The sequence below is a fragment of the Equus asinus genome, unplaced genomic scaffold (genome assembly GCF_041296235.1).
Source record: "Equus asinus isolate D_3611 breed Donkey unplaced genomic scaffold, EquAss-T2T_v2 contig_648, whole genome shotgun sequence".
Lineage (NCBI taxonomy): Eukaryota > Metazoa > Chordata > Mammalia > Perissodactyla > Equidae > Equus > Equus asinus.
The window spans coordinates 103,001-122,703 of NW_027225347.1; the positions used below are offsets into that span (position 1 = coordinate 103,001).

At 54.4% G+C, this 19,703-nt stretch overlaps 1 protein-coding gene across 1 annotated transcript; it reads left to right on the top strand.

The window, feature by feature from the left end:
* Nucleotides 1–11,366: 11,366 nt before the first annotated feature.
* On the top strand, nucleotides 11,367–14,809 carry LOC139044171 (ral guanine nucleotide dissociation stimulator-like). The gene is made up of 7 exons (XM_070503713.1): nucleotides 11,367–11,393; nucleotides 12,172–12,240; nucleotides 12,684–12,758; nucleotides 13,345–13,377; nucleotides 13,755–13,876; nucleotides 14,082–14,173; nucleotides 14,508–14,809. The coding sequence occupies exons 3-7, from the start codon at nucleotides 12,741–12,743 to the stop codon at nucleotides 14,567–14,569; spliced, it is 327 nt and encodes a 108-aa protein (XP_070359814.1). The 5' UTR covers nucleotides 11,367–11,393; nucleotides 12,172–12,240; nucleotides 12,684–12,740; the 3' UTR covers nucleotides 14,570–14,809.
* The last annotated feature ends 4,894 nt before the right edge of the window (nucleotides 14,810–19,703 follow it).

A 19,703-nucleotide genomic window follows, 5' to 3' on the forward strand; every position in this document is an offset into this window, starting at 1 on the left:
TGTTACACTCTTGTAACGTGATCATGGCCTTGGATTATGTAGCAAAGTGTCCTAATTTTTCAGATATGCAAACTGAAATGGGGTGAAATATCAGGATGTCTACTTGACTTTAATATTCCAGTAAAAATATGGGAGAAAGCATGGGTGGCAGGTCTGAATAATTTACACATTGGATGAAACATGGTTTAACTGGATGAAGTTTACATTGTTAAATCAGGTCATGGATGTTTCCAATATTGTTCTCCTTTTCTACCTGTTTCAAAAATTTTATTTAAAAAAGTAAAACACATTCACATGTATTCTCCATTTTATTGACTTCCAGGGTACTTTGCCAACAGAAGTGATGCCTTGACTGAGAATTCGAGTGAGTCTCAAGGAAGTCCTAGCCCAGGTGGGGCTTGTGCTTCATATCTCAATGCTGTGCCTCATCAAAGGGCACCTTGCACACAGGGTCTTGGCTGATGATGAAAGGTGGCCAGACCATGTGAAGGACTGCTGAGCACAGTGGGCAACAGCAGAAGCCCTGGGAGAATAGCAGGAGGTGGCTCAGCCCAACATTTGTCTCCCCAGACCTCCCCTTCTGGGCCATCGTCCTCATCTGCTTGGCAGGACTCCTGGTGCTCATCACATGCCTGAACTGCTGTCTCCTAGTAAGCAGGGAAGTGTCACTTGTCTTCTTAAACTATTGGATTGTAAGAGTCCTTTGGATATTATAAACATATGTGCTTTGCTAAGGATCTGTTGTGCAGATAGTGTCTCCCATTGACCAGCTGGTGTTCATAGCTCCTTTAGAGCTTGAACCAGTTGTGAAATTGTCATCTGCCCAACTCTGAGTGACTGACTCCCCTGTCCCACATGTTTCCATCAACCCAAAGGATCATGTTCAAAAATAAATAATTCAGAAACGTATTAACCCACACAAATCCCTGATGGCCGGATTTTGGTCAAACACTCATACAACAGATACCCATTCCTCAAGATCGGAAGTGATGCCACATCACCGTGTTCTCAGCTTAATTTCTCTTCTCCTACCCAGCCATTCCTGCAATCTGTGGTCTGTGATCTCAGTAATTCCCTTGGAGCCGTCCAAAATTTCTTACTGCTCATCATATGTGTCTTGTAAAATTTCAACCCCAGAAGATCCTGATTATCAGCCAGGCCTTAGCTGCTGCCAATCTTATGATCTTATGACAAAACAGGATTTTTTTGGTACCAGTGTAAATGCAAAATCAGCTGCATCAACTGGGAAGCATCCCTAATGCCTGGAAATTCTAATTTCTTTTATGGATTGGCATATTTATGCCTTGATTTTCCACAAAGCCTGTTTTCAATGTTCCCCACATTTCTTTTTCCTTCATACATATTCAGGGTCCCTTAACTTGCCTGATATTTCACAGAGAAATTGCTGTCTCTTCTCCTTCCCTTTTGACATGAACCAGTAAGAAAAGGTCATCTACCTTATGTGTTTCTGTGGCCTCACCTGCAAACACCTCCTCAGAAAACCCCATGCTCCATCTGCCCTCACCATTCTATGGGTTGTTCCCTTGTAAGGCCACACTGACTCCTTTCTTACTAGACCAATAGGGGCTTTTCATCATTCATCTGACATGCTTGTTCAGTGGGAAACTTTGATAAGCTTGGAGCTCCTTAGATAAGTGAATCTTATGTTACCTCTGTGAGCATTATAGTATCTCAACACAGATACTGCAGATGAGAAAATATACAACTGACGAATGAAGACTGTGCTCTAAATGGATTAGTAGATCCCAATTAAAACAAAAAAGAATGTGAACTATTTCATTGTTAATTTTTATATAGATTGCATGGACAAATGGTAATAGCTTGGTTATAATGGGTTTAAATATACTATTAAAATTAGTTTCACCTGTTTATTTTTACTTTTTTAAATGTGGCTACTAAAAAAAATTAAATTCCATAAGACAGATTGAGAAATTCTACTGTTGTACAGCACTGTTCAAGCCATGAGAATAAAGCCCAGAGAACGTGGTTAGGGACAATTTTTCCAAGGAAAGGAGTCGATCTGAATGCATGGCAAGATGCAGAAAACAGTCTCATACACACACACACACAAACACACACACACACACATAGAAAACAAGACCAACGTCATCATAGAGTTGCACTACTCTTCTCAAGTGGCAAGAGGTTGCAGTCCTACATTGTCCTAAGTGGACGAACCTCAGGAAAGCAGCCAGGAGTCAAGAGAATTTACCAACCAGGAAGATCTAACACCAGAGAGTAAAGATCAGGATCTTTCGAGAGGTTCCCAGCGGTGGATTCTGTTAGTGATTCAATACATTAGGGAGAACTTTGTAAGAAGCGTTGTTACAGAACTCACCTTTCCTTTCCTATGTAAAAATATACAAGTTTTGTAAAGAATAATAGCTCCTGCCAATCAATGAAAAGATGCTAGAACACGAATATCACTCTTGTAAATCACTCCTGGATTAGTGAGCCAGTCAGGGAACAGATGAACGTGGATTGAGCTGGACCTCATTAGGCTGATTCTGACTTGAAGACCATCCTATGGATCGTCTTGTGCCAGGACCTCTGAAACATGCTGCCCCCGCCACTCTTTCGCCACCAAGGTCCACCAACCAGACAAGTCCTTGCTGAAAAATGCCCTGGCTGACCACACCTGGAGGACTCTCCCCAAATCCCACTCCTTCACGGTGCTCTTCCACCTGCCACCGGCCAGGGAGACATTCCCTCCAAGGCTCACACTGTGTGTGCCCAGCTCTGGGGATGGCACTTCTCCCTCAAGTGAAGAAAAGGATCAGAGTGAAGAGCCTGTGGGCTGCAGCCATTAGGACAAGGCCTGGGGTTTGCTGCCAGAGAGAAGAGAACCTGTAGTGGGTGTGGGTCCCAGGGTTCAAGAAGCCCCCGTGATTCCTGGATAGAATCCCAGAAGATGATGCAGGACAGAGGAGGGATGCTTGGGTGTGATTGTGCCTGGGAATGTCCATAGGGAGGTGGATGTGCCATTGGTAATGCCTTCAACAGTGTTGTTCATTCATCGATACGTGCTGTCTCAGGGAGTGCTGTCTACCTCCTTCCAGCCCCTAGTCTCCCGTCTGGAGCAAACAGATAGCGTCAGAAGAACATTTGCATTTCATTCATAATGTATGCGTACAGGGCATGCAATGTGCTGGATGTTGCAAGCGTTTTGAATCATTAACTCCTTTAATACTCTCCGTATTCTCACAAATTAGGTACGCTTATCATTCTTGCCGACAACAGATGAAGAAAGGGAGGCACCGATGAGGTGAATAACTTGCCCTCTACCAATATCAAGGAAGTGATTGAGCTGGAATTTGAACATAAGTTGTGGCTCCATATTCTCTGCTCTCAACCATGTTCTTTGCTCCCTATGACTTCACACCATGAAGACGTTGGCTCAGTGTATCCATTTTCTTGTTATACCCAGTAGCCCCACTCTTTGATCTCTGTCTGAAAAAGATGCTATTTGCATCAAAACTCTTGCACATACACAACCAAAATGACTTCTCCCCATATCCCATGTCCTGGAAAATACATGGAGAACATTTCAAAACATTTCTTGCCCAGTCTGGGAGTGCTTCTGGGAAATCCCACTGTTCCTCTAAGAAGCCAAGGGCAGGCTGGGAGCTGGGTGTGAGGGGAAAGGTGAGCTCAGGAGTTCCCATGGGATTACAAAGTGGATGGGAGGCCTCAGCAGGAACTGACTTCAGGATCTGGTGGTGTTTCAAGCTGGGTGCTAATTTTCTGGCTTTGGGTGTAGGGGCTGGTGCCGCATTCCAGGGAGAGGCCAGTCTCCCTGAGTTCTTGGGGAAACCAGACCCTTGAAAGCAAGGGAATGAGAATTTCCTTTCACAATGGACTTGGGAGGGGAAACATTCAGCCCAGAAGAGACAGTCATGATCCTGAGGAAACCGGAAGAAGCTGCCTCCTCGTCCGCCAAGCAGAAAGCCCTCCTTCATGGACTCACTTTATCCAGATGAGACCAAGAAGGAGGACATGATGATATGCCCTTGCAGGTGGGAGACCTGTGACAGTGGAGCCTGTGCCTGGGAGGCTCTGAAAGGCCTCACAGAAGTGACATTTGCTGTGAGCAGAGTGACAGATGAGAGGCACGCCGGCCTGTGTCTGGGAACAGTTTGAGAGTCAGGGAGAAGGCACCGCTGGTGCAGAGACTCACAGGAAGAAGTGAGTGTGACCAGAGAAGGGCAGAGGGTGGGGGTGTGGCGAGAAGGAGCCTGAGAAGGGAGTGGAGGGCAGATGGGGGCACGGCAGGGCCATGTGGTGGGAACTGGTAGGCTGTGCTTTTTGCCATCGCTCTCTGACGACATTGCTCCAAGAGGTTGCACCCAAAAAGTACAAATCCTTAACATCTCACAAATTCTGTGTGCCAGGAAGAGGGCACGGCTCGGCTGGGTGCTTCTGCCTCAAGGTCTCTCTGAAGCAGGGCCTGTGTCTCTACTGGGGCTCGACTTGGGGAGGGTTTGGTCCCAAGTTCAGTCACATGCGTGTTGATGGGTTTTGTTTGGACTGAAAATCTGAGATCCTGCGTGTCTGTTGGCCGATCATTCCCTCCATTCTCTCCTATGGAGCCTCTTCATAGGGCAACTGAAAACATGCACACTTGCTCCCCCAGTTCCAGAGAATTAAGAGGCAGAGAGAGAGACAGAAAGATGGAAACAGGAGGAGGGAAAGAGGGAGGGGGCTGGAGAAAATGAGTAAGAAGGAAGGGCCAGGCTTTTTATTCTTAACCCTGGGTTGCGTGCCATCCCATCACCTTGGCTGCATTCTGTTCAGAAGCCAGTTTCTGACCACTGTGTGTTCCACAAGGACGCGCACAGCAGAAGACAGTGAGCACCAGGAGCCATGGTGGAGGCTGCCCACCACATAGGCCGACACGAGGCACTTGGGTCTGATTCTGTCAAACAGGAGACCGTGCAAGGTTTCATGCCAGTGAATGGAAGTATCTGAATTTCCCCTAATTTCCACCTCTTAAAGGTGCAGACCTGGGAATGAGGCCCAGAGGGGCAGTGACTTTCTCAAGGTCACACAGCTGGAACCCAGTCCTGTTTTGAGGGGTACTCCACACTACATCCCACCCCTTCTTGTCATTCTTTCATCTCTAAGTGTGTGCATCAGACACATGCAAACCAGACCACAGGTGTTGTCGCTATTGTCTCTTCTACACCTGAGGACGTCCTGAGGGAGCTATTTCTTGCCTCGCCCCCATCGTGCAGGTTGGGTGATTGAGGAGGCCCTGGGAGGCCCATGGGCATTTCCAGGACACAGAGCTTGTAGGAAAAAAGAGGTCGGAACTCAGCTGCATGTCCTCAAGCTGGAACCTTGGTTCCATCACAAGGTCCTGTGTTGGGATCTGTGCTGGCTATTTGTGTACAGTTCTGGAGGTGACATGGGCAAGGAGGGTGAGCAGCCAAGATCCCAGAGAGGTTTTTGGTGGGTGTGATTGAAGGAAGGGGCCCAGGTAAGGGAAACTTGAGGAAGTGACCTCACTTCCTTGGAGACAGACCCCAACACAACTTAGCACACTGGTCTCCAGGCGCCCACAATCTAGACATAGCATCCTATCGAGCCCACTTGAGTGGCGACACTGAAGACAAGAGGATGTTCTCCTGCTGTCTCCCGAGTTGTGGAGGCTCTGGCTTCAGGAAGGCCAAGAAAAAGAGCCTTTTCAGTCACTATAGACACTGACTTGCCCCTCACCTGCACCACCTCTGTCCAATTGGCAGGAGGAGGACTCAGGTAACACAGGGAAAGCCAACAGGGTTAGGCCACAACTGGATGCCACCCGCACAACAATTTGAGCCTCCTTGTGTGTCGGAGGGGAGTGAGAGAGGGACGGCGGTGCTGAGCGGGGACCCACCCTGGGCAGGAGCCATTTGCTCGGTGTTGGAAGCCTGGCAGTGTGTCGTGTTCCCAGCCTAGGTGGTGGCCAGCAGGATGGGAGAGTGGGTGCTGGGAACCAAGCTCCTCTACCCATAGGTTAGTCCCGAGCCCTCCAGGTGTCATCTCATTCCCTCCCTGGCTAGAGGTCTAGGCAGATGCTGCTCGGTACCTGATCTGTGCGGGGGTTTCCTCCTGTGGCCAAGTCGAGGCAGGTGCCTGAGACATCCCGGCCCGGCTCTCGGGCACTGTCTTTGCAGAGCTGCACGCAGGAGGTGGTGGAAGATCTGGCGGATGGCTTCGGGTACTCCATCTCCCTGGACAGGGACCAGCTGCACCGCGCCATCATCAATAACCAGGGCAGCTCTGAGGTGAGAGTGGGCACGGAGGGGTCTTCCCACCCAGGCCCCTGAGATGACCAGGGCAGGCCCAGAATCCAACCTCAAATTGCCGTTCTCCTGGGACCCTAACAGGGCTGTCCCCCATGAATGTCCCACAGTCCCATTCCCAAAGGAATCTGGACTTCCGCTCCTCCCCATCAGCTGCATAGGAGGGTAGGAGGGCACTCTTTGCATTTTCCTAGGAAGATTAGAGAAAACGTTGCTGTCGTTGTCGCTTCCCAATAGGCCCTGAGTATCTTTGAATTTTGCCTTTTTTTGAAAATGAAACCTTGATAACGAGGGTCTCCAAACTCCCTTTAATGTAAAAGAAATAACCATCAGCGTGTTTGGAAGTCAAAGGGATTCTCAGAACGTGTCACTGCCCTGTACACTGTTTCCAGACCTGGGAGGGGTGAGGTGGCCACATAACATTTCCCTCCGGGTCAGGGTCTGATGAAGCCTCAGGCAGTTAGAGGGGATGTCCCTCAGCCCTCACTTTGGGCGGTTCTCAGTTCTGAGCCACAGGACCTAGAGAAGCCACTTGGCATGCCAAAGCCTCTGTTCTCCTCTCTAGAGAGGGGTGTCTGTTGAGGATTCACTGGGCTGGTGCTCTTCACAGAGGGAGCTCTGTTGTCCCTCAGCAAGCAAATGGCCTTGAGGGAGATCAATGTGGAATCCTTCGCAGGACCAAAGTCAGATTGTACTTTGAGAGCGCAGAACTTTGCTGAGTTGGGACCCCTGGCTCTCCTGTCGCAGATGTCTGGAAGGGCTAGGAGTTCCTGGGTCAGCTGCAGACCCCGATAACACTGGTGGTTCGCAGTGGTGACCCTGACTCTGTGTCCCTCCTCGTCCCACCCAGAGTGAAGATGAGTCCACTCTGTCTGTCACTGAGGCCTGCAGGATGCGTGGCCTCCAGGCAGGCATGATGCAGAGGCTCTCAGAGACTGTGCTGCCAGCCTTCCCCAGCAGAGTCCTCTGCAGTGTCATCACCTCCCTCTGCAGCTACTCAGGCTCCAGCACAGCCCACCAGGTGCTGGACCAGCTGTTTCCCAGGTGACTGCCCACCTCCTCCTCAGCACAGTGGTGACTCTGCCCACTGCCAGCTGTGTGTCTTGCCTTGGGAATGTCACCGCATCTCTCTGAGCCTGAGTTGGCTCCTCTGAAAGGTGGGGTGGCAGAGGATGAACTTGCTAGGCTTCTCCCAGGGATGAATGGGATCAGCCCTCCAGGTGCTGCCCTGGTGCCCGGCTCTGCAGAGAGGGTGGTGGGCCATGCTGTGGTTGTTGGTGGTGATTATTTCTCTGTCCCCCACGGAAAGTAGTCTTCCTCTCCCTTCACTGGCTTGTGGCTTTTTGAGTTTGGAAAAGCACCTGGAGAGCACCCTGTCAAGGAGTTTGAGATGCCATCCAGCTGGTCCTGGTGCTTGTCCTTGGTGTAGCCACTTAGGGATCTCTAGGGCCACAGAGGGGACCCGGCCCACTCAGACACCCGGGGTGGTTCTGGTTGGAGATCATTCAACAATGTCTATGAAGGACCTACTCTGAGCAGGACTTCTGGACACACTAAGTGTCACTCAGTGACTGAAGCAGACAGCCTCCCTGGCCCTCCCCTCTAATCTGAGAGTCAGACAGTCACACTTGACATCATTCACAGGTCCCATCTACCCTCCATCCCGGGCGATGCCCTCATCCCCTTTGGGACACATGGAGGCAGCTTGGCCCAATGCGTGCGGGATGCTGGAGGACAGGACCACCTCCCAAAGTGAGTGGTCTTTGGGTCGAGAAGGACGGCCTCCTGTCTCTAGCAAACAGGGTGCAGGGAGAGGATGGAGGCTGTGGCCGGGTCAGGCCTGGGAGAACCCTGCATCTCACCCATCTTGTGATTCCCATGGGAGGGCTGAGTTCTGGTGGCTTCCACTCCGGCAGGACTGGACTCAAAGAGAGCTGTGCATGGGTCCCAGGCCCCTTGAGAATTGGAAGGGAGGCTGGGCTGCGTTGTTCACTAGAGACCCACTCCCAGCAGAGTCCCAGCCCCTCCTGCCTCCCTTTCTCCACATCCACCCCTTGTGAGCACCACCGCCAGGTCCATAGTAGGAGGTGTGTGAGCAAGCTGCTCCCAAGTCTGCTGGAGTCTTCATTCCAGTGGCCCACATTCATGCAGGGCTTGGGTGGGCTGTGTCCAGACCCTTGGGGAGGAGAGTATCGGTGGGAACAAGAGACTCTCACAGACTCTGTGTTCAGCCTGCTGGATGAGCAGGCCTGCCACAGCCAGGACAGCCAGCCAGGGCTCAGGGCTGGGATGGGGCCCTCCTCTGGAGGGGGAGGGTCTGGCACAGGGGCACAGATGCTAACATGAGTGCCTTGGGAGGGCAGTGTTTAAGGAAAGGCCAGGCCACTGACTCTCTGGCCCATCTGCCTCCACGCAGTGCTATCTATTTCCTGCTGGGAACCTGGCTGGGCCAAGGGCAGGATTGCAGGGAGCCCCTGCGGTTTCCCTCTTGGACCCTGCAGCTGGCCACTCTGCACGTCAGCTTTGGTGGCTCCCACGTGGAGGGCCATGCCTACCTTCTGCCAGGCCACCTGGAGCATCTCAAGGCCATTGAGGCCGAACGGAAAGGTGAGGGGACTGGAGTCTGGGAAGACTGTCTGTGTTGAGGTTCATGGGCTAGCGTTCCCTTAGAGGCAGTGGAGCCCTTCCTATCTTTGGAAAGGCATAGAAACTGTCAGGTGTGTGGGTGAAACTTTCTCTTTATCCTCCTCCAGAGCAAGCTCCAAAGCTCCTGCCACTTCCAGAGCCAGAGCCAGTGCCATCCCCCGGGCTGGAGCCAGCTGCACCTCCAGTCTCACCACGTGTGGTAGAGCTGGAGCCAGCAGCCCCTGAGTCAGCCACTCCAGGACCAGAGCAAGGGCCATCATTAAAGGCAGCTTCAGAGCCCAGCTGCCCCTGGGCCGTGACCACCGAGGACCAGCTGCGGGAGGAGAAGCCGAACATCTTGGACTTCCCTCCCCAGCTGGTGGCAGAGCAGCTGACGAGGATGGCTGCGGTGAGCAGAGGAGCTCGCGGGGTGGGTGGCCCCTGCCTTCCCGGTGCCATGAGCCGCCCCACACCTGCCATTCCCTGCTCGGGATTCCGATGATCTGGGTCCAAATCCCTGCTCCCTCCCTTATCAACACTGTGACCTGGGCAGCTTTCTTTCTCCCCAAGCCTTCGCTGTCCCCTAGCGAACAGGGGACGGTAGAGACGGACACTCAGCACCTGCTGTACAGGGTGGCTGTGCCGATGAATGAGGTGGGAGAGAGTGGAAGGTGGGCAGAGTCTGGCCCTTTGGTGGGGGATGGGCACTCACTGAAGTGCTGCCAGGTCCTTGGGTGGATCCCCCATCTGCGCAGGTGGCCCGGACAGCCTCAGCACTTACCAGGAAGGTGATGTGTATTGACTCCAGTGGAGACAGTCAAACAAAGCTGGGGGTTGTCCCTGCCTCGGGGGGAATGTGCATGGGAATGGGGAGTGGGACCCGAGGGGCACTGGGATGGGTGGATGATGGCCCTTCTGGTGGGCATGTGTGGGCTGCCTTCTGGAGCTTGGAGGAAGTGAGACAGGGCTGGGAGCAAATGTCCCCTCCCTTCCCCACAGTCCTGAGTCCGGGGTCATCCTGGACTGGGTGCATTCAGTGGACACAGACAAAACCCAGGGAATCCCACAAGCCTCAGGCCACATGCTCTGCTTCCTGAGCTCCAGTTCTGATCTCACCCTGCTGGTCCTATGGGGGACTGTGGACGCCGAGCTGGGGTGCGGCAGGACCGGGTGACACTCCGAATCTTCTGCAGGAGCTGTTCAAGACGTTGGTGCCCGCCCACTGCCTCGGCTCCATCTGGTCCGAGCGCGACAACAGGGAACGAGACTACCTGGCACCCACCGTCCGTGACACTGTGATGCACGACAACACCGTGGCCAATTGCATCCTCGTCACCTGCCTTGGGGACGCGAGCATGACAGCACAGGACAGGGCCAGGGTGGTTGAGCTGTGGATCAGGGTGGCTGAGGTAAGCCTTGGCACGCCCTGTCTGGATGCGTGAGAATTGCCTCTTGTTTCTCTGCTCTCAGGATTGAAGTCTGGGGTCTTAGTCCCTGGACTGTCCCTTGACCCTCATGCCAGGGCCACGTTGACCTTGACTTGAGGTCCCAGTGGGGACAAGCTCACTTCCTCCCTTGTGCTGAGCTACAAATCCTTGCGCCTGGCAGTGTTACTCGTCGGGTGGCAGGTGTGCCCTCCCTGGCTTCCCTGGACATGTGTCTCCTCCAGGACAGGGGAAGTCCATGAGGGGACAGAAACCAGAGGCAGCAGAGCTTCAGCTCCCCCTCACAGCTCCATCTCTTCGCTTCCCCAGGAGTGCCGATGCCTCGGGAACTTCTGTTCCCTCCACACAATCCTTTCTGCCCTGCAGAGCCCTGCCATTGCCCGTCTCCAAGACACCTGGGGACAAGTTTCCAGGTGGGTAGTGGGTGGTCTGCTCTCCAGCCAAGCACCATGAGGGTGAGGTGGCCCAGGCAGCCTGATTTGGGCCGGCATGTCCCCCAAAGTCAGCTGAGACCACCTGGGAGACAGCGAATGCCGGGCACAGGGACTGACCTGGGTGCTGGGTCTCTGAGTCTCTCAGCGCCCTTCGGCCAGCAGTTCCGTCCCAGGGATTCATTTCCTTCCAGACCAGATCCTGGCTTGAGCCCAGGTGGAGATTCTCAGGTGTTTCCTTTGCAGCAACAGAAGCCTCTATGCAGCTGAAACCAACACTGTTCCAAAGAGATCTGTTTGGGACATCTGGGAATGGAGGCCCCAAGGGACAAGAGGAGAGGCCCCTCCGCAGTCCCATGGGGACCTTAGAGCTCAGAGCACCCCAGAGAAATCCCTCATCCAGGTCCCAGGCAGTTTGGATCTGCTGGGTTCTCAAATAAATGGGACTTGCCTTCAAGCATCCCACAGTTTTTCTTGCTTGCTTTCTTTCTTTCTTTCTTTCCCCACCCCGCAGGGAGAGTTCTCGAACCTGGAAGAAGTGGGTCAGGAGAGAGAAACGCGTGAGCAGGGAGCTGCTGGTGCAGGTAACCTGGAGGCTGGAGATCTGGAAGGAGGCCAGAAGGAGAGGGGAGGGGGGCATCCCGAGGGGATCCTAGGAGGTGAGGCTATGGCAAGGCTCGGCCCAGGCTGGGGGTCAGAGAGCCCCGTGAGGGTGGGGCAGGCCGGGGCCACTCGGCCAGGTCCCCCAAGACACCCTGCCCTCCCCCTCCCTGTCTGTTCAGCTGGGGTCTGGACACACCCCTGGAGTCCAGAGGTCGGGGCCTTGGTCAGATTTGGAGCCAGGGCTGGGGTGAAGGCAGCGGGGACAGGGCCTGTAGCTGGCACGGGGAGCGGCCTCTCCCAGTGGGTCCTTGAGCCAGTCACTGCCCCTCTGGGGGCCTCCGTCTCCTCCTCTGGGAAGTGGAGGGAAATGATCAGCGGTGCAGGCCTCCCAGCGGGGTGCTACCATCCAAGGGAGGACAGGAACGGGAGGAGATTTGTGCCGGCTCCTCCTCGAGAGGTGAGGGGAGAGCAGTGATGACACGCAGATGACTCTGAGTCCTCAGGAGACTCCTGGAAGCAGGTGACGTTCTCCTCACACTTTTCAGCTGAGGAAAGAGGGCCAGGGAGGCCTGGGCAGGCCCAAGGTCACACAGGACTGAGTCCTGGAGCCAGGACTGGTCTAGAATCAGAGCACCCTGGAGGTGGGAGCAGCAGAGGCAGCAGGGGACTGGAGCCGATGGCCAGGGTCTGAGATCAGGGGCCTTGGGGGACATGCGGAGGGGAGTATGGGCGCACTGACCCTGTCCTCGGCCCCGACAGGAGGCGACCTCCGTGTTAAAGACTGCAGAGAGGGCCCGCCAGGGAGCCCAGGAGAGGCAGCGGCAGCAGGTGAGGGTGACTGTGGGGGAGGGGCCCAGGAGTCAGAGGAGAGGGGGCTCCCCCTCCCAGCTGGAGACCTCCCTCAGGAGAGGGGCCTTCCTCCTCAGGCGAATCTGCTGTGGCTGCCAAGCATGACGGGCCTGCAGTGGCAGTGAGCAGGAGGAGGCCTGGAAGGGCTGGCAGCAGGGCAGATTTGGGGTGGGGAAGGGCAGGGGCCACTGCCCCTGGGAGGGGCCAACAGCCAGCCCTGGGACTTGACTGATGGAGTTTGGTGTTCCTGGACGGAAGCGGGGGAGGGAATTGTGTGTGTTGGGGTGTCCCGACGATCCTAGGCTGCTCTGTGTGGGAGCGTGGGGTGGGCAGCAGGCTGGGCTGAGGGGTTTCAGGGGAAGGTTCATGGGGGCACCTGAGAGCGGGAGCTCATCACCATGCCCATCCCGATGGCGGCACAGGGTGTCGTCCCCTCCCTGGTGACGTTCTTCCGTTCCCTGGAGCTGCTGGACGCTACGATGGAGGATTATGTGGAGGTGAGTGAGCCTGGAGGTGGGTCCGGGGGCTCAGGCTCCTGAGGGTGGGGAGGAGAGAGTCCTGTCCTGAGCCCTGAGCTCTCTGCATTTGGCAAAGGTCCTCTCAGCAGGGCCTCCAGCCTCGTGTGGGAGTTAGGGTGTCAGGCCCATCTCCCCAGTGGGTGATGCAGGCTCTGCATAAGCCACCGTCCAGGTTCCCTGGGCTGCTGAGGCTCAGAGCTGCCTGACTGTGTGGCCGCAGGAGGTGGTGTCTGAGCTGGACTCAGCCTCTCCCTCTGGCCCTGCCAGTGAGGGAAGAGAAGTCGGGCCCCTCCCAGTCAGGAAGCACATCAGAGGCTGAGCTGTCCCTTCCTGCCTGAGGCCTCAGTCTCCCCACGTGTCATCAGAGAGGGTTGGGTCACAAGGTCTGTTGCCTCAGTTGCTCTGCGCCCCCTGCTCTGGAGCCCAGAGACTGGCCCAGGTCCAAGTCCGGGCTCTGGATGGGCCTGCCCACTGGCAGTAGTGCAACATTGCAAGAGGTGTGGACGGGGGCTAGTGCTGGCCCAAGGGGGCTGTTTCTGATGGACTGCGGCTGTCTGCTTTCCAGGGCAATGTGCTCAACTGTCGGAAATGGAATGAGGTAAGCGGCTGCGGCCTCCCGGTGGGGAGGGTGGGGGTTGGAAATCAGAGACCCCCCCGCAGTGGGCAGGACCCCCTCTGGCCCAATCCCCATTTGGATTGGGACATTTATTTGCACAGTTCGATATACAGAGCTAGGGATCCTATGGCATTGGCGGGTGGGGGAAGGGCTGGCATCAAAGACTCCTTCCTGGAGGAGGAGCTATTTTGGGCCAAGTGTGAGAGCAGGCAAGCCCTGACTGGAATCGCAGGGAGGGAGGGTTCCCAAGTGGGCAAAGGCCCCAGACTGGCCCCTTGCCCCCTTCCTCACCCCCTCCACGAGCCCTGCAGGGTCCCCCACTCAGGCCCTGTGGGCATCCTGTGCTTGCTCTGTCCTAGCAATTCAAACTGATGGACGAGATCGAGCTGCTCCAGGAGGCTGCAAATCTGTACACCGTGCAGCCCGACGAGCACTTTGGGGCCTGGTTCCAGGCCGTGGAGCCCCTGAGCAAGGAGGAGAGGTGAGTCGGGTCAGGAGTTGGGGGAGGGCAGGGCAGCCTCTCTCTGCTGACCAGCTCCAGAGCCCATGGCCGTTGCTCCATGGTCAGCCCCTGATCCGATTGCATGGCGACCCCTGGGGCCCTTCGACCCCAGCTGCTGGCAGGCTCCAGGATGCACATGTGATGTGTGGCTCCTGAGAGCTCCCAGCTCCGCTCTGTCCTGTAGCTACAGCCTGTCCTGCCAGCTGGAGCCCCGATACCACTGGGTCAGAAAGATTCGACTCTTCTTCAAAGGCAAGAAGAACCGCTCAGGCCAGAGTGAGTGTCCAGACCGGCAGTGGCTGAAACCATGGGCTCAGGAAACATTCAGGCTGAGCGTGGGCCTGGGGAGGCAGACAGCTGGCCCTGGGTTCCAGCTCCACTGCTGAGCAGTCCCGTCCTGGGCGATTGCACTCACGTTTCTGGGACTGGTTTCCTCCTCTGTGAAGTGGGTGATGCTAAATATCAGCCCCTGTGTCAGGGACAGATGGGGTGCTCTTGGCTGACTGAGCACTGAGCACAGGGCTGGAGCACAGAGCGCAGTGGGGGCCGGGATGGGGTGTGCACTGTGGTTCCAGGGCAGGTCGCTCAGGAAATGCCTCTCTTTCTCCAGACACCAGACCCCCAACCAAGGGCCCAGTGGTGGTGGTCGATGACCCTCCTGAGACCAGCTGAGCTACAGCGGGGACACAGCATTGACACTCAGGGTGCACAGGGCCACCTCCCCTGATTCTGATGAGGAGAACTTTGTGATCCGTTTCTTGGGGTCCCCTGTTGGCCACGAGAGAAGGCACCAACCCCTCTTCCCCCTCCCCCCTTTTGCCCAGCACCTATTTCCCTATTTGGCGGGGCCATATTTTGTTGTCAATGGTAAATGCTCCGTTTGAGTATTATATTAAATTGTTGCTTCTTTCTAATCCTGGGAGTGGAGGTGTGAGTCTTTCGCTCGCAGCACTCATGGAAACCAGATCCAGAAACTCACATTCCTCCTCGAATTTAGAAATCTCCCAGAGTGAGCGGCTCAGTTTATGTGGAGAAGGGAGAAGTGCCAGTCCCCTCCCTGGCTACTGAAGGACTTGCCCAAGTGCCCCTCCCGCCGAGGACAGGATCATTGCAGTGTGGTTCACCCTGTCCAGGAGCAGAGATGGCCCCTCCGACCTCTTGGGACTAAGCGGTTGGAGGCGTTTTCTCAGCCAGAGCCACAACCACTAAGCTGGGTGTGTCTGTCAAAGTAGCACGTGCCTGTCCCTAGCACACGTCCTGCCCAGGACAGTGGCTGCCTTTTGACACTCTGCCGGAAGAGGGAACATTTTCCCGGTTTCTCTTGCACACAGATTAGGACCTTGTTTTCTGATTCAGTCTCCGCAATGGCTTCAGCTCTAAGTGGGGAAAATACCGTCAAAAGCTCAAAACGTGCACATAGAGAGGATGAGGCCAGAGGAAGGTCCTGTGGACATGGACCATGGGCAGGCAGGACTCTTCCTTCTCGGGCCCACTAGGGGCTCCCTGTTCACCTCTGACCTAGACTGGATCCCCCTGGGCTTCTGGTCCCTGACTCCGAATACCATTTCCTGCTTGTTGCCTGTCCAAGGGGAAAGCTGTGGGATGCAGCTTTTAGGGCCTCAGCCAGGTCTCCCTCCATAAACCTAGTGCTGCCTGTGAGCTAGGATTTTCAGCATCTCTGCACTTTTGCATACAATTTTATCTTGGGGCAGAAATTCCCTAGATGCCCCCAGCCTTTCTATTCATCATCCTGACCAGGAATGACCCTACAGTCTCCCTGCTGCCGAGGGTGACTTCTGCGCCTGTGTGCTTCCCAGGCCCGTGGTGTCAGACAGTCCCAAATTTACACAATCTGGAGTATTTTTAGTGATTTTCCTAAAGTCGTTGCTGTGCCTGAGCCCAGCAAGTGTGCAGACCCTCGGCTGGCTGTGTTCTTTTCCACAGTCTTGTGCTGTGGTTCTGTCATGGGGATGTGTGCCTTTCCTGTTGGGAGCTTTGAAAGAGGAGGCCTAAGAAGGGTGTGAGTTGGGGGTCCTGCGGGGAATGTCAGTAACCTGATGATCTGTGGATGTGCGTGGACACAGCCTTACCAAGGGAAATGCTGAAATGCTTCCCATCTGGGTGCTAAACAGACACTGCTCTGAGCTCAACAGGAGCACCGGGTCCAGAAGCAGGAGCGAAAGCGTGACCACCCACCCTTTGCAATGTCGTCCCTTGGAAAGAGCCTGAAAGACAAGGGCTGGGTGAAGCGCTTGGCACTTCTGAGTTATCCCCTCCTTCCTGGTGGCTGCAAGTGTCACTCAGACACAGGCAGGCTGGGCTCTGCCAGGGAGGCCGTCTCAGCACAGCGGGAAGCTGAGGATCAATCCTGGTCCCTGGCAGCCCAGGTCTTTGCTGATGCGGCACAGCCACCCAGCAAAGAGACTTGCCAGAGGAAGGTGGGGAAGGCTGTCCAGTCCCTCGGAGGAGAAAGAGTCGTGGCAGGTCCCAGGGCTAGCCCAGGGCTGGGATGAAGGCATGGGTGTCCCAAGAGAGTCTCCTCCGGGACTGGGGTGCTCCTGAGAGCCGACCCAGCAGGTAGCAATATTTAGTTTGTTGTGGGAGTACAGCTGTGGACACAGGAGGCACCATTCATCCCATCTTTGGGTTTCCAAATTGGAAGTAGGTTGTGGAAGTCCACGAGGAAAGAAATTAGCAAATCTGGATGAAATGTTTCTTGTTCAAGGCACACAGAAGTTACCAAAACTGGCTTCCTAGAAGCTGACTTAGGGGAAGAGAAAGTAACAATGTGAGTCCCTTGAAATGCCTCAGGTGAATATGGTCTTGACAGGAAATGCTCAAAATGTTTGAGGAACTGGTAAGTTGGGTGCCATTTAAACTATTCCAGGTCTAAGGTGGGGATGGATGCTTGCATCTTGGCTTCCACTGCAAGCGAAAACAAGGCCACGTTGGGATTCAACTCAGTCTTTCCAAAGTGGTCGATGAGACGGCGTTTGTACTCCTCACTCACGGACCTCGAGAACATCTTGCCGTGTGGTCCATGCACAGATGCATCTTCCATTTATGGGAGCTAACAAAAAATCTGTCCAGTTGACAGCCATACCATCCAGCCTAAAGCCGTCTCCCCCTACTCACAGTGCCCTGAACACCTGTCTTGCTGATTTGGACACGATTTGCCTCATCACAGTGAGAGAGCCATGCCAGGGGGTTCTAGAGCCCCGGGAACCATGTTCACACCCCCTCTATCTGCCAAGAAAGGAGCATCTCTGGACGGGTAACCTGAGTCCAGAACCCTGCCTTTCCCTAGGCTTGGTTTAGGATTTGTCCCTGAATGGCATGACTCGCCCATTCTCCTGAATGCTGCCCCCTGGCTTAGGTGTGTCTGGAAGAATTACCAGCATAGACTGGCCTTTCTTTCACCCTTGAGGAGACCAACGAGGACGCCCCTCGACTCGCCAAGCTGCCCCTGGGTTTCGATGTCTACCAGGCCTGTCCCTGTGATGCCAAGACCTTGGAGAGCACACTGTTCTGGCTCTCTGGAGGGAATCGGACTCTCCCTAACTACAAGCGCCCGACTACAGCAAATCCGTGGCCACTGTTACAGGAACAACTTCAGCACTGTCAGCCGAGGTCGGAACCCTTCTGGAGCTCTCCAGAAGCCCCCAGGTAAGAGGGTCTGAATGCTGGAGAGAGAGATTCTGGTCTTCCCCCATGCCTTTCTCTCAGCCAATCACAGGGAAAGGCAGAGCTCTACATAAGTCCTCCCAGGGACATCCTCCCATGGGGAGATTGTTAACTGGGTTGGGAAGGAAGACCACGGTGAAGGAGAAGTGCCGTTGAAACATTGAGACTCAGCCCAGACTCATGCTCAAGGCCAAGGCATCCACCCCACAGCTCCTGGGAATATTGGCTGAGGACAGCTCACAGCTCTGTCCCTCACAGGACATTCCCACAGTGTAGGAAAGTGCCTAATCCGAGGATGCAGCCCTCCCCAGGGACAGCCAGGGGCCCATGTCTGGCAGATAAGAGAGTAAGAAGCCTGGTTCCCTTGTCTCAATTTGGGACAACACCAAAGGGCCGTCCCAGCTCCAGAGATCCCTGAGGGTTGGCTGAGACCCAGTGGCAGCAGGCTTGGGCTTCAGCTTCTCCTGCGACCATCTCTGCTTTGCTACCTTCCCATAGGGATATCTCTCCAGAACACTTCCATACACTTTCCACATGCAATACTCCCCATCAGACTCAGAGTCTCTTGGCAGGGCCCTGATATGTGACAAGCAGCCGTCAGCAGACACGACTTCTGACCATAGCAACATGAGATTCACGAAATTCTGCTTTGGGAGAATCACCTTTTAGACAATCTGAGAGGGTAGGTCATCGTAATCTTCAGGACAACCTTAGGTAATGCTCTGGTAAGAAATTAAATGCAATGATTAAGAAATCCATGACTCAAGATGTATTTCTCCTCAGATTTACATCAAACATTGGTCGCCGGGGTGAAGGGAACCCTGCTTCCCAAGTCTCGTTGGGCAAGGCTGATGGAGACCCCATGACCTTGTTGCTACACCATCTGAAACTCACGCCTTCTTCCATTGCCACTGAAGGACACAAAGAGCACCTGGGGCCTTACACACCCTCCTTTCTCCTTTGGCCTAAAAGTGATGCCTTGGGCAGAAGTAGCCACACATCCATTCGAAAACCAAGAGGGCTAGGAAACCTAGTCTTGTGTGTGCCAGAATGAAAGGAGAACTGGATGCAGTCTGCCACGCTCTTTCTCTACACCAAAGCAGACAGTCGCTCTCCCCGTCACATACAGTGTTCCCTCGCCCTGTTTCCCCAGGAGGACATCCGAAGACCCACTGAACTCAGGATCTCTAGAAGATCCTTAGGCTAACAGATCCAAGTGTTCAGTGGCCACACATGACAAACACTACAGAACTTTCAGGGTTGGATCAGAGTATCCCCTAAAGAAACTATCACCATCGATTGCAGTCAGCATCCCCCAGAAATGCTGGGGAGGGGGAGAACATGATTTCCCTAGTTGTCACGTCATAATATTCCAAATGGTAAGTTTTCTGCCAAAAGTCCCAGGGCATACAAAGAGACAAAGAAGGATGGCTCCTACCTAGGAAAAATCTAAGAACACATGGGGTCCCTGAGGAAGCCCTCAGGGGCGAGCACACAAAGCTTTCTCTGGTTGTTGCTGTTCACATTCCTGTGTCGAGCCTCTGTCTTCCTAAGCAGCAATATGCTGAAAACCTCTGTTTTAGGGTCAAGACAGAGTCAGAGGTCGTGGATGCCGGAAATGGATTTGTCTCTTTTCTTCTGTCTTTGTCCGGGACTGTACCTACTGCCTCATCTCGATTTACAGGGAAAACCTGGGAAACCTACCCAAACAAGTGTGTTTTGGTTCCTGCAGGCAGAATACGGAAAATACTGCAGTTATTTTGGGTGACGAAACTCAACTTCGTGGAGCCACTTTCCACCTCAAGGTGAATTTTGCTTAGAAAAAATTAAACATAGAGTTATCAATGATCTAGCATGTTCATTTGAGATTTTCTGGCATGGAGGGCTGTGGCATCTGATCCGAAGGTCCGACTGTGGACCACATTTCCCAAAGGCCAAGGGGCAGAGACACGCAGCTTCTCTGTTTCCAGTAAAAAAAGACTCCATTTCCCAGCAGGCAGCGGGCGGGAGGGGCGCGGCTCCAGGAGTTTGTGAGCAGGCAGTTGGCCAGCCTGGGCTCCGCCCCCACGGGTCGTCCTGTTGGCCACGCCTCCTCACACGCTCTGCTCCCGAGGGGGCACAG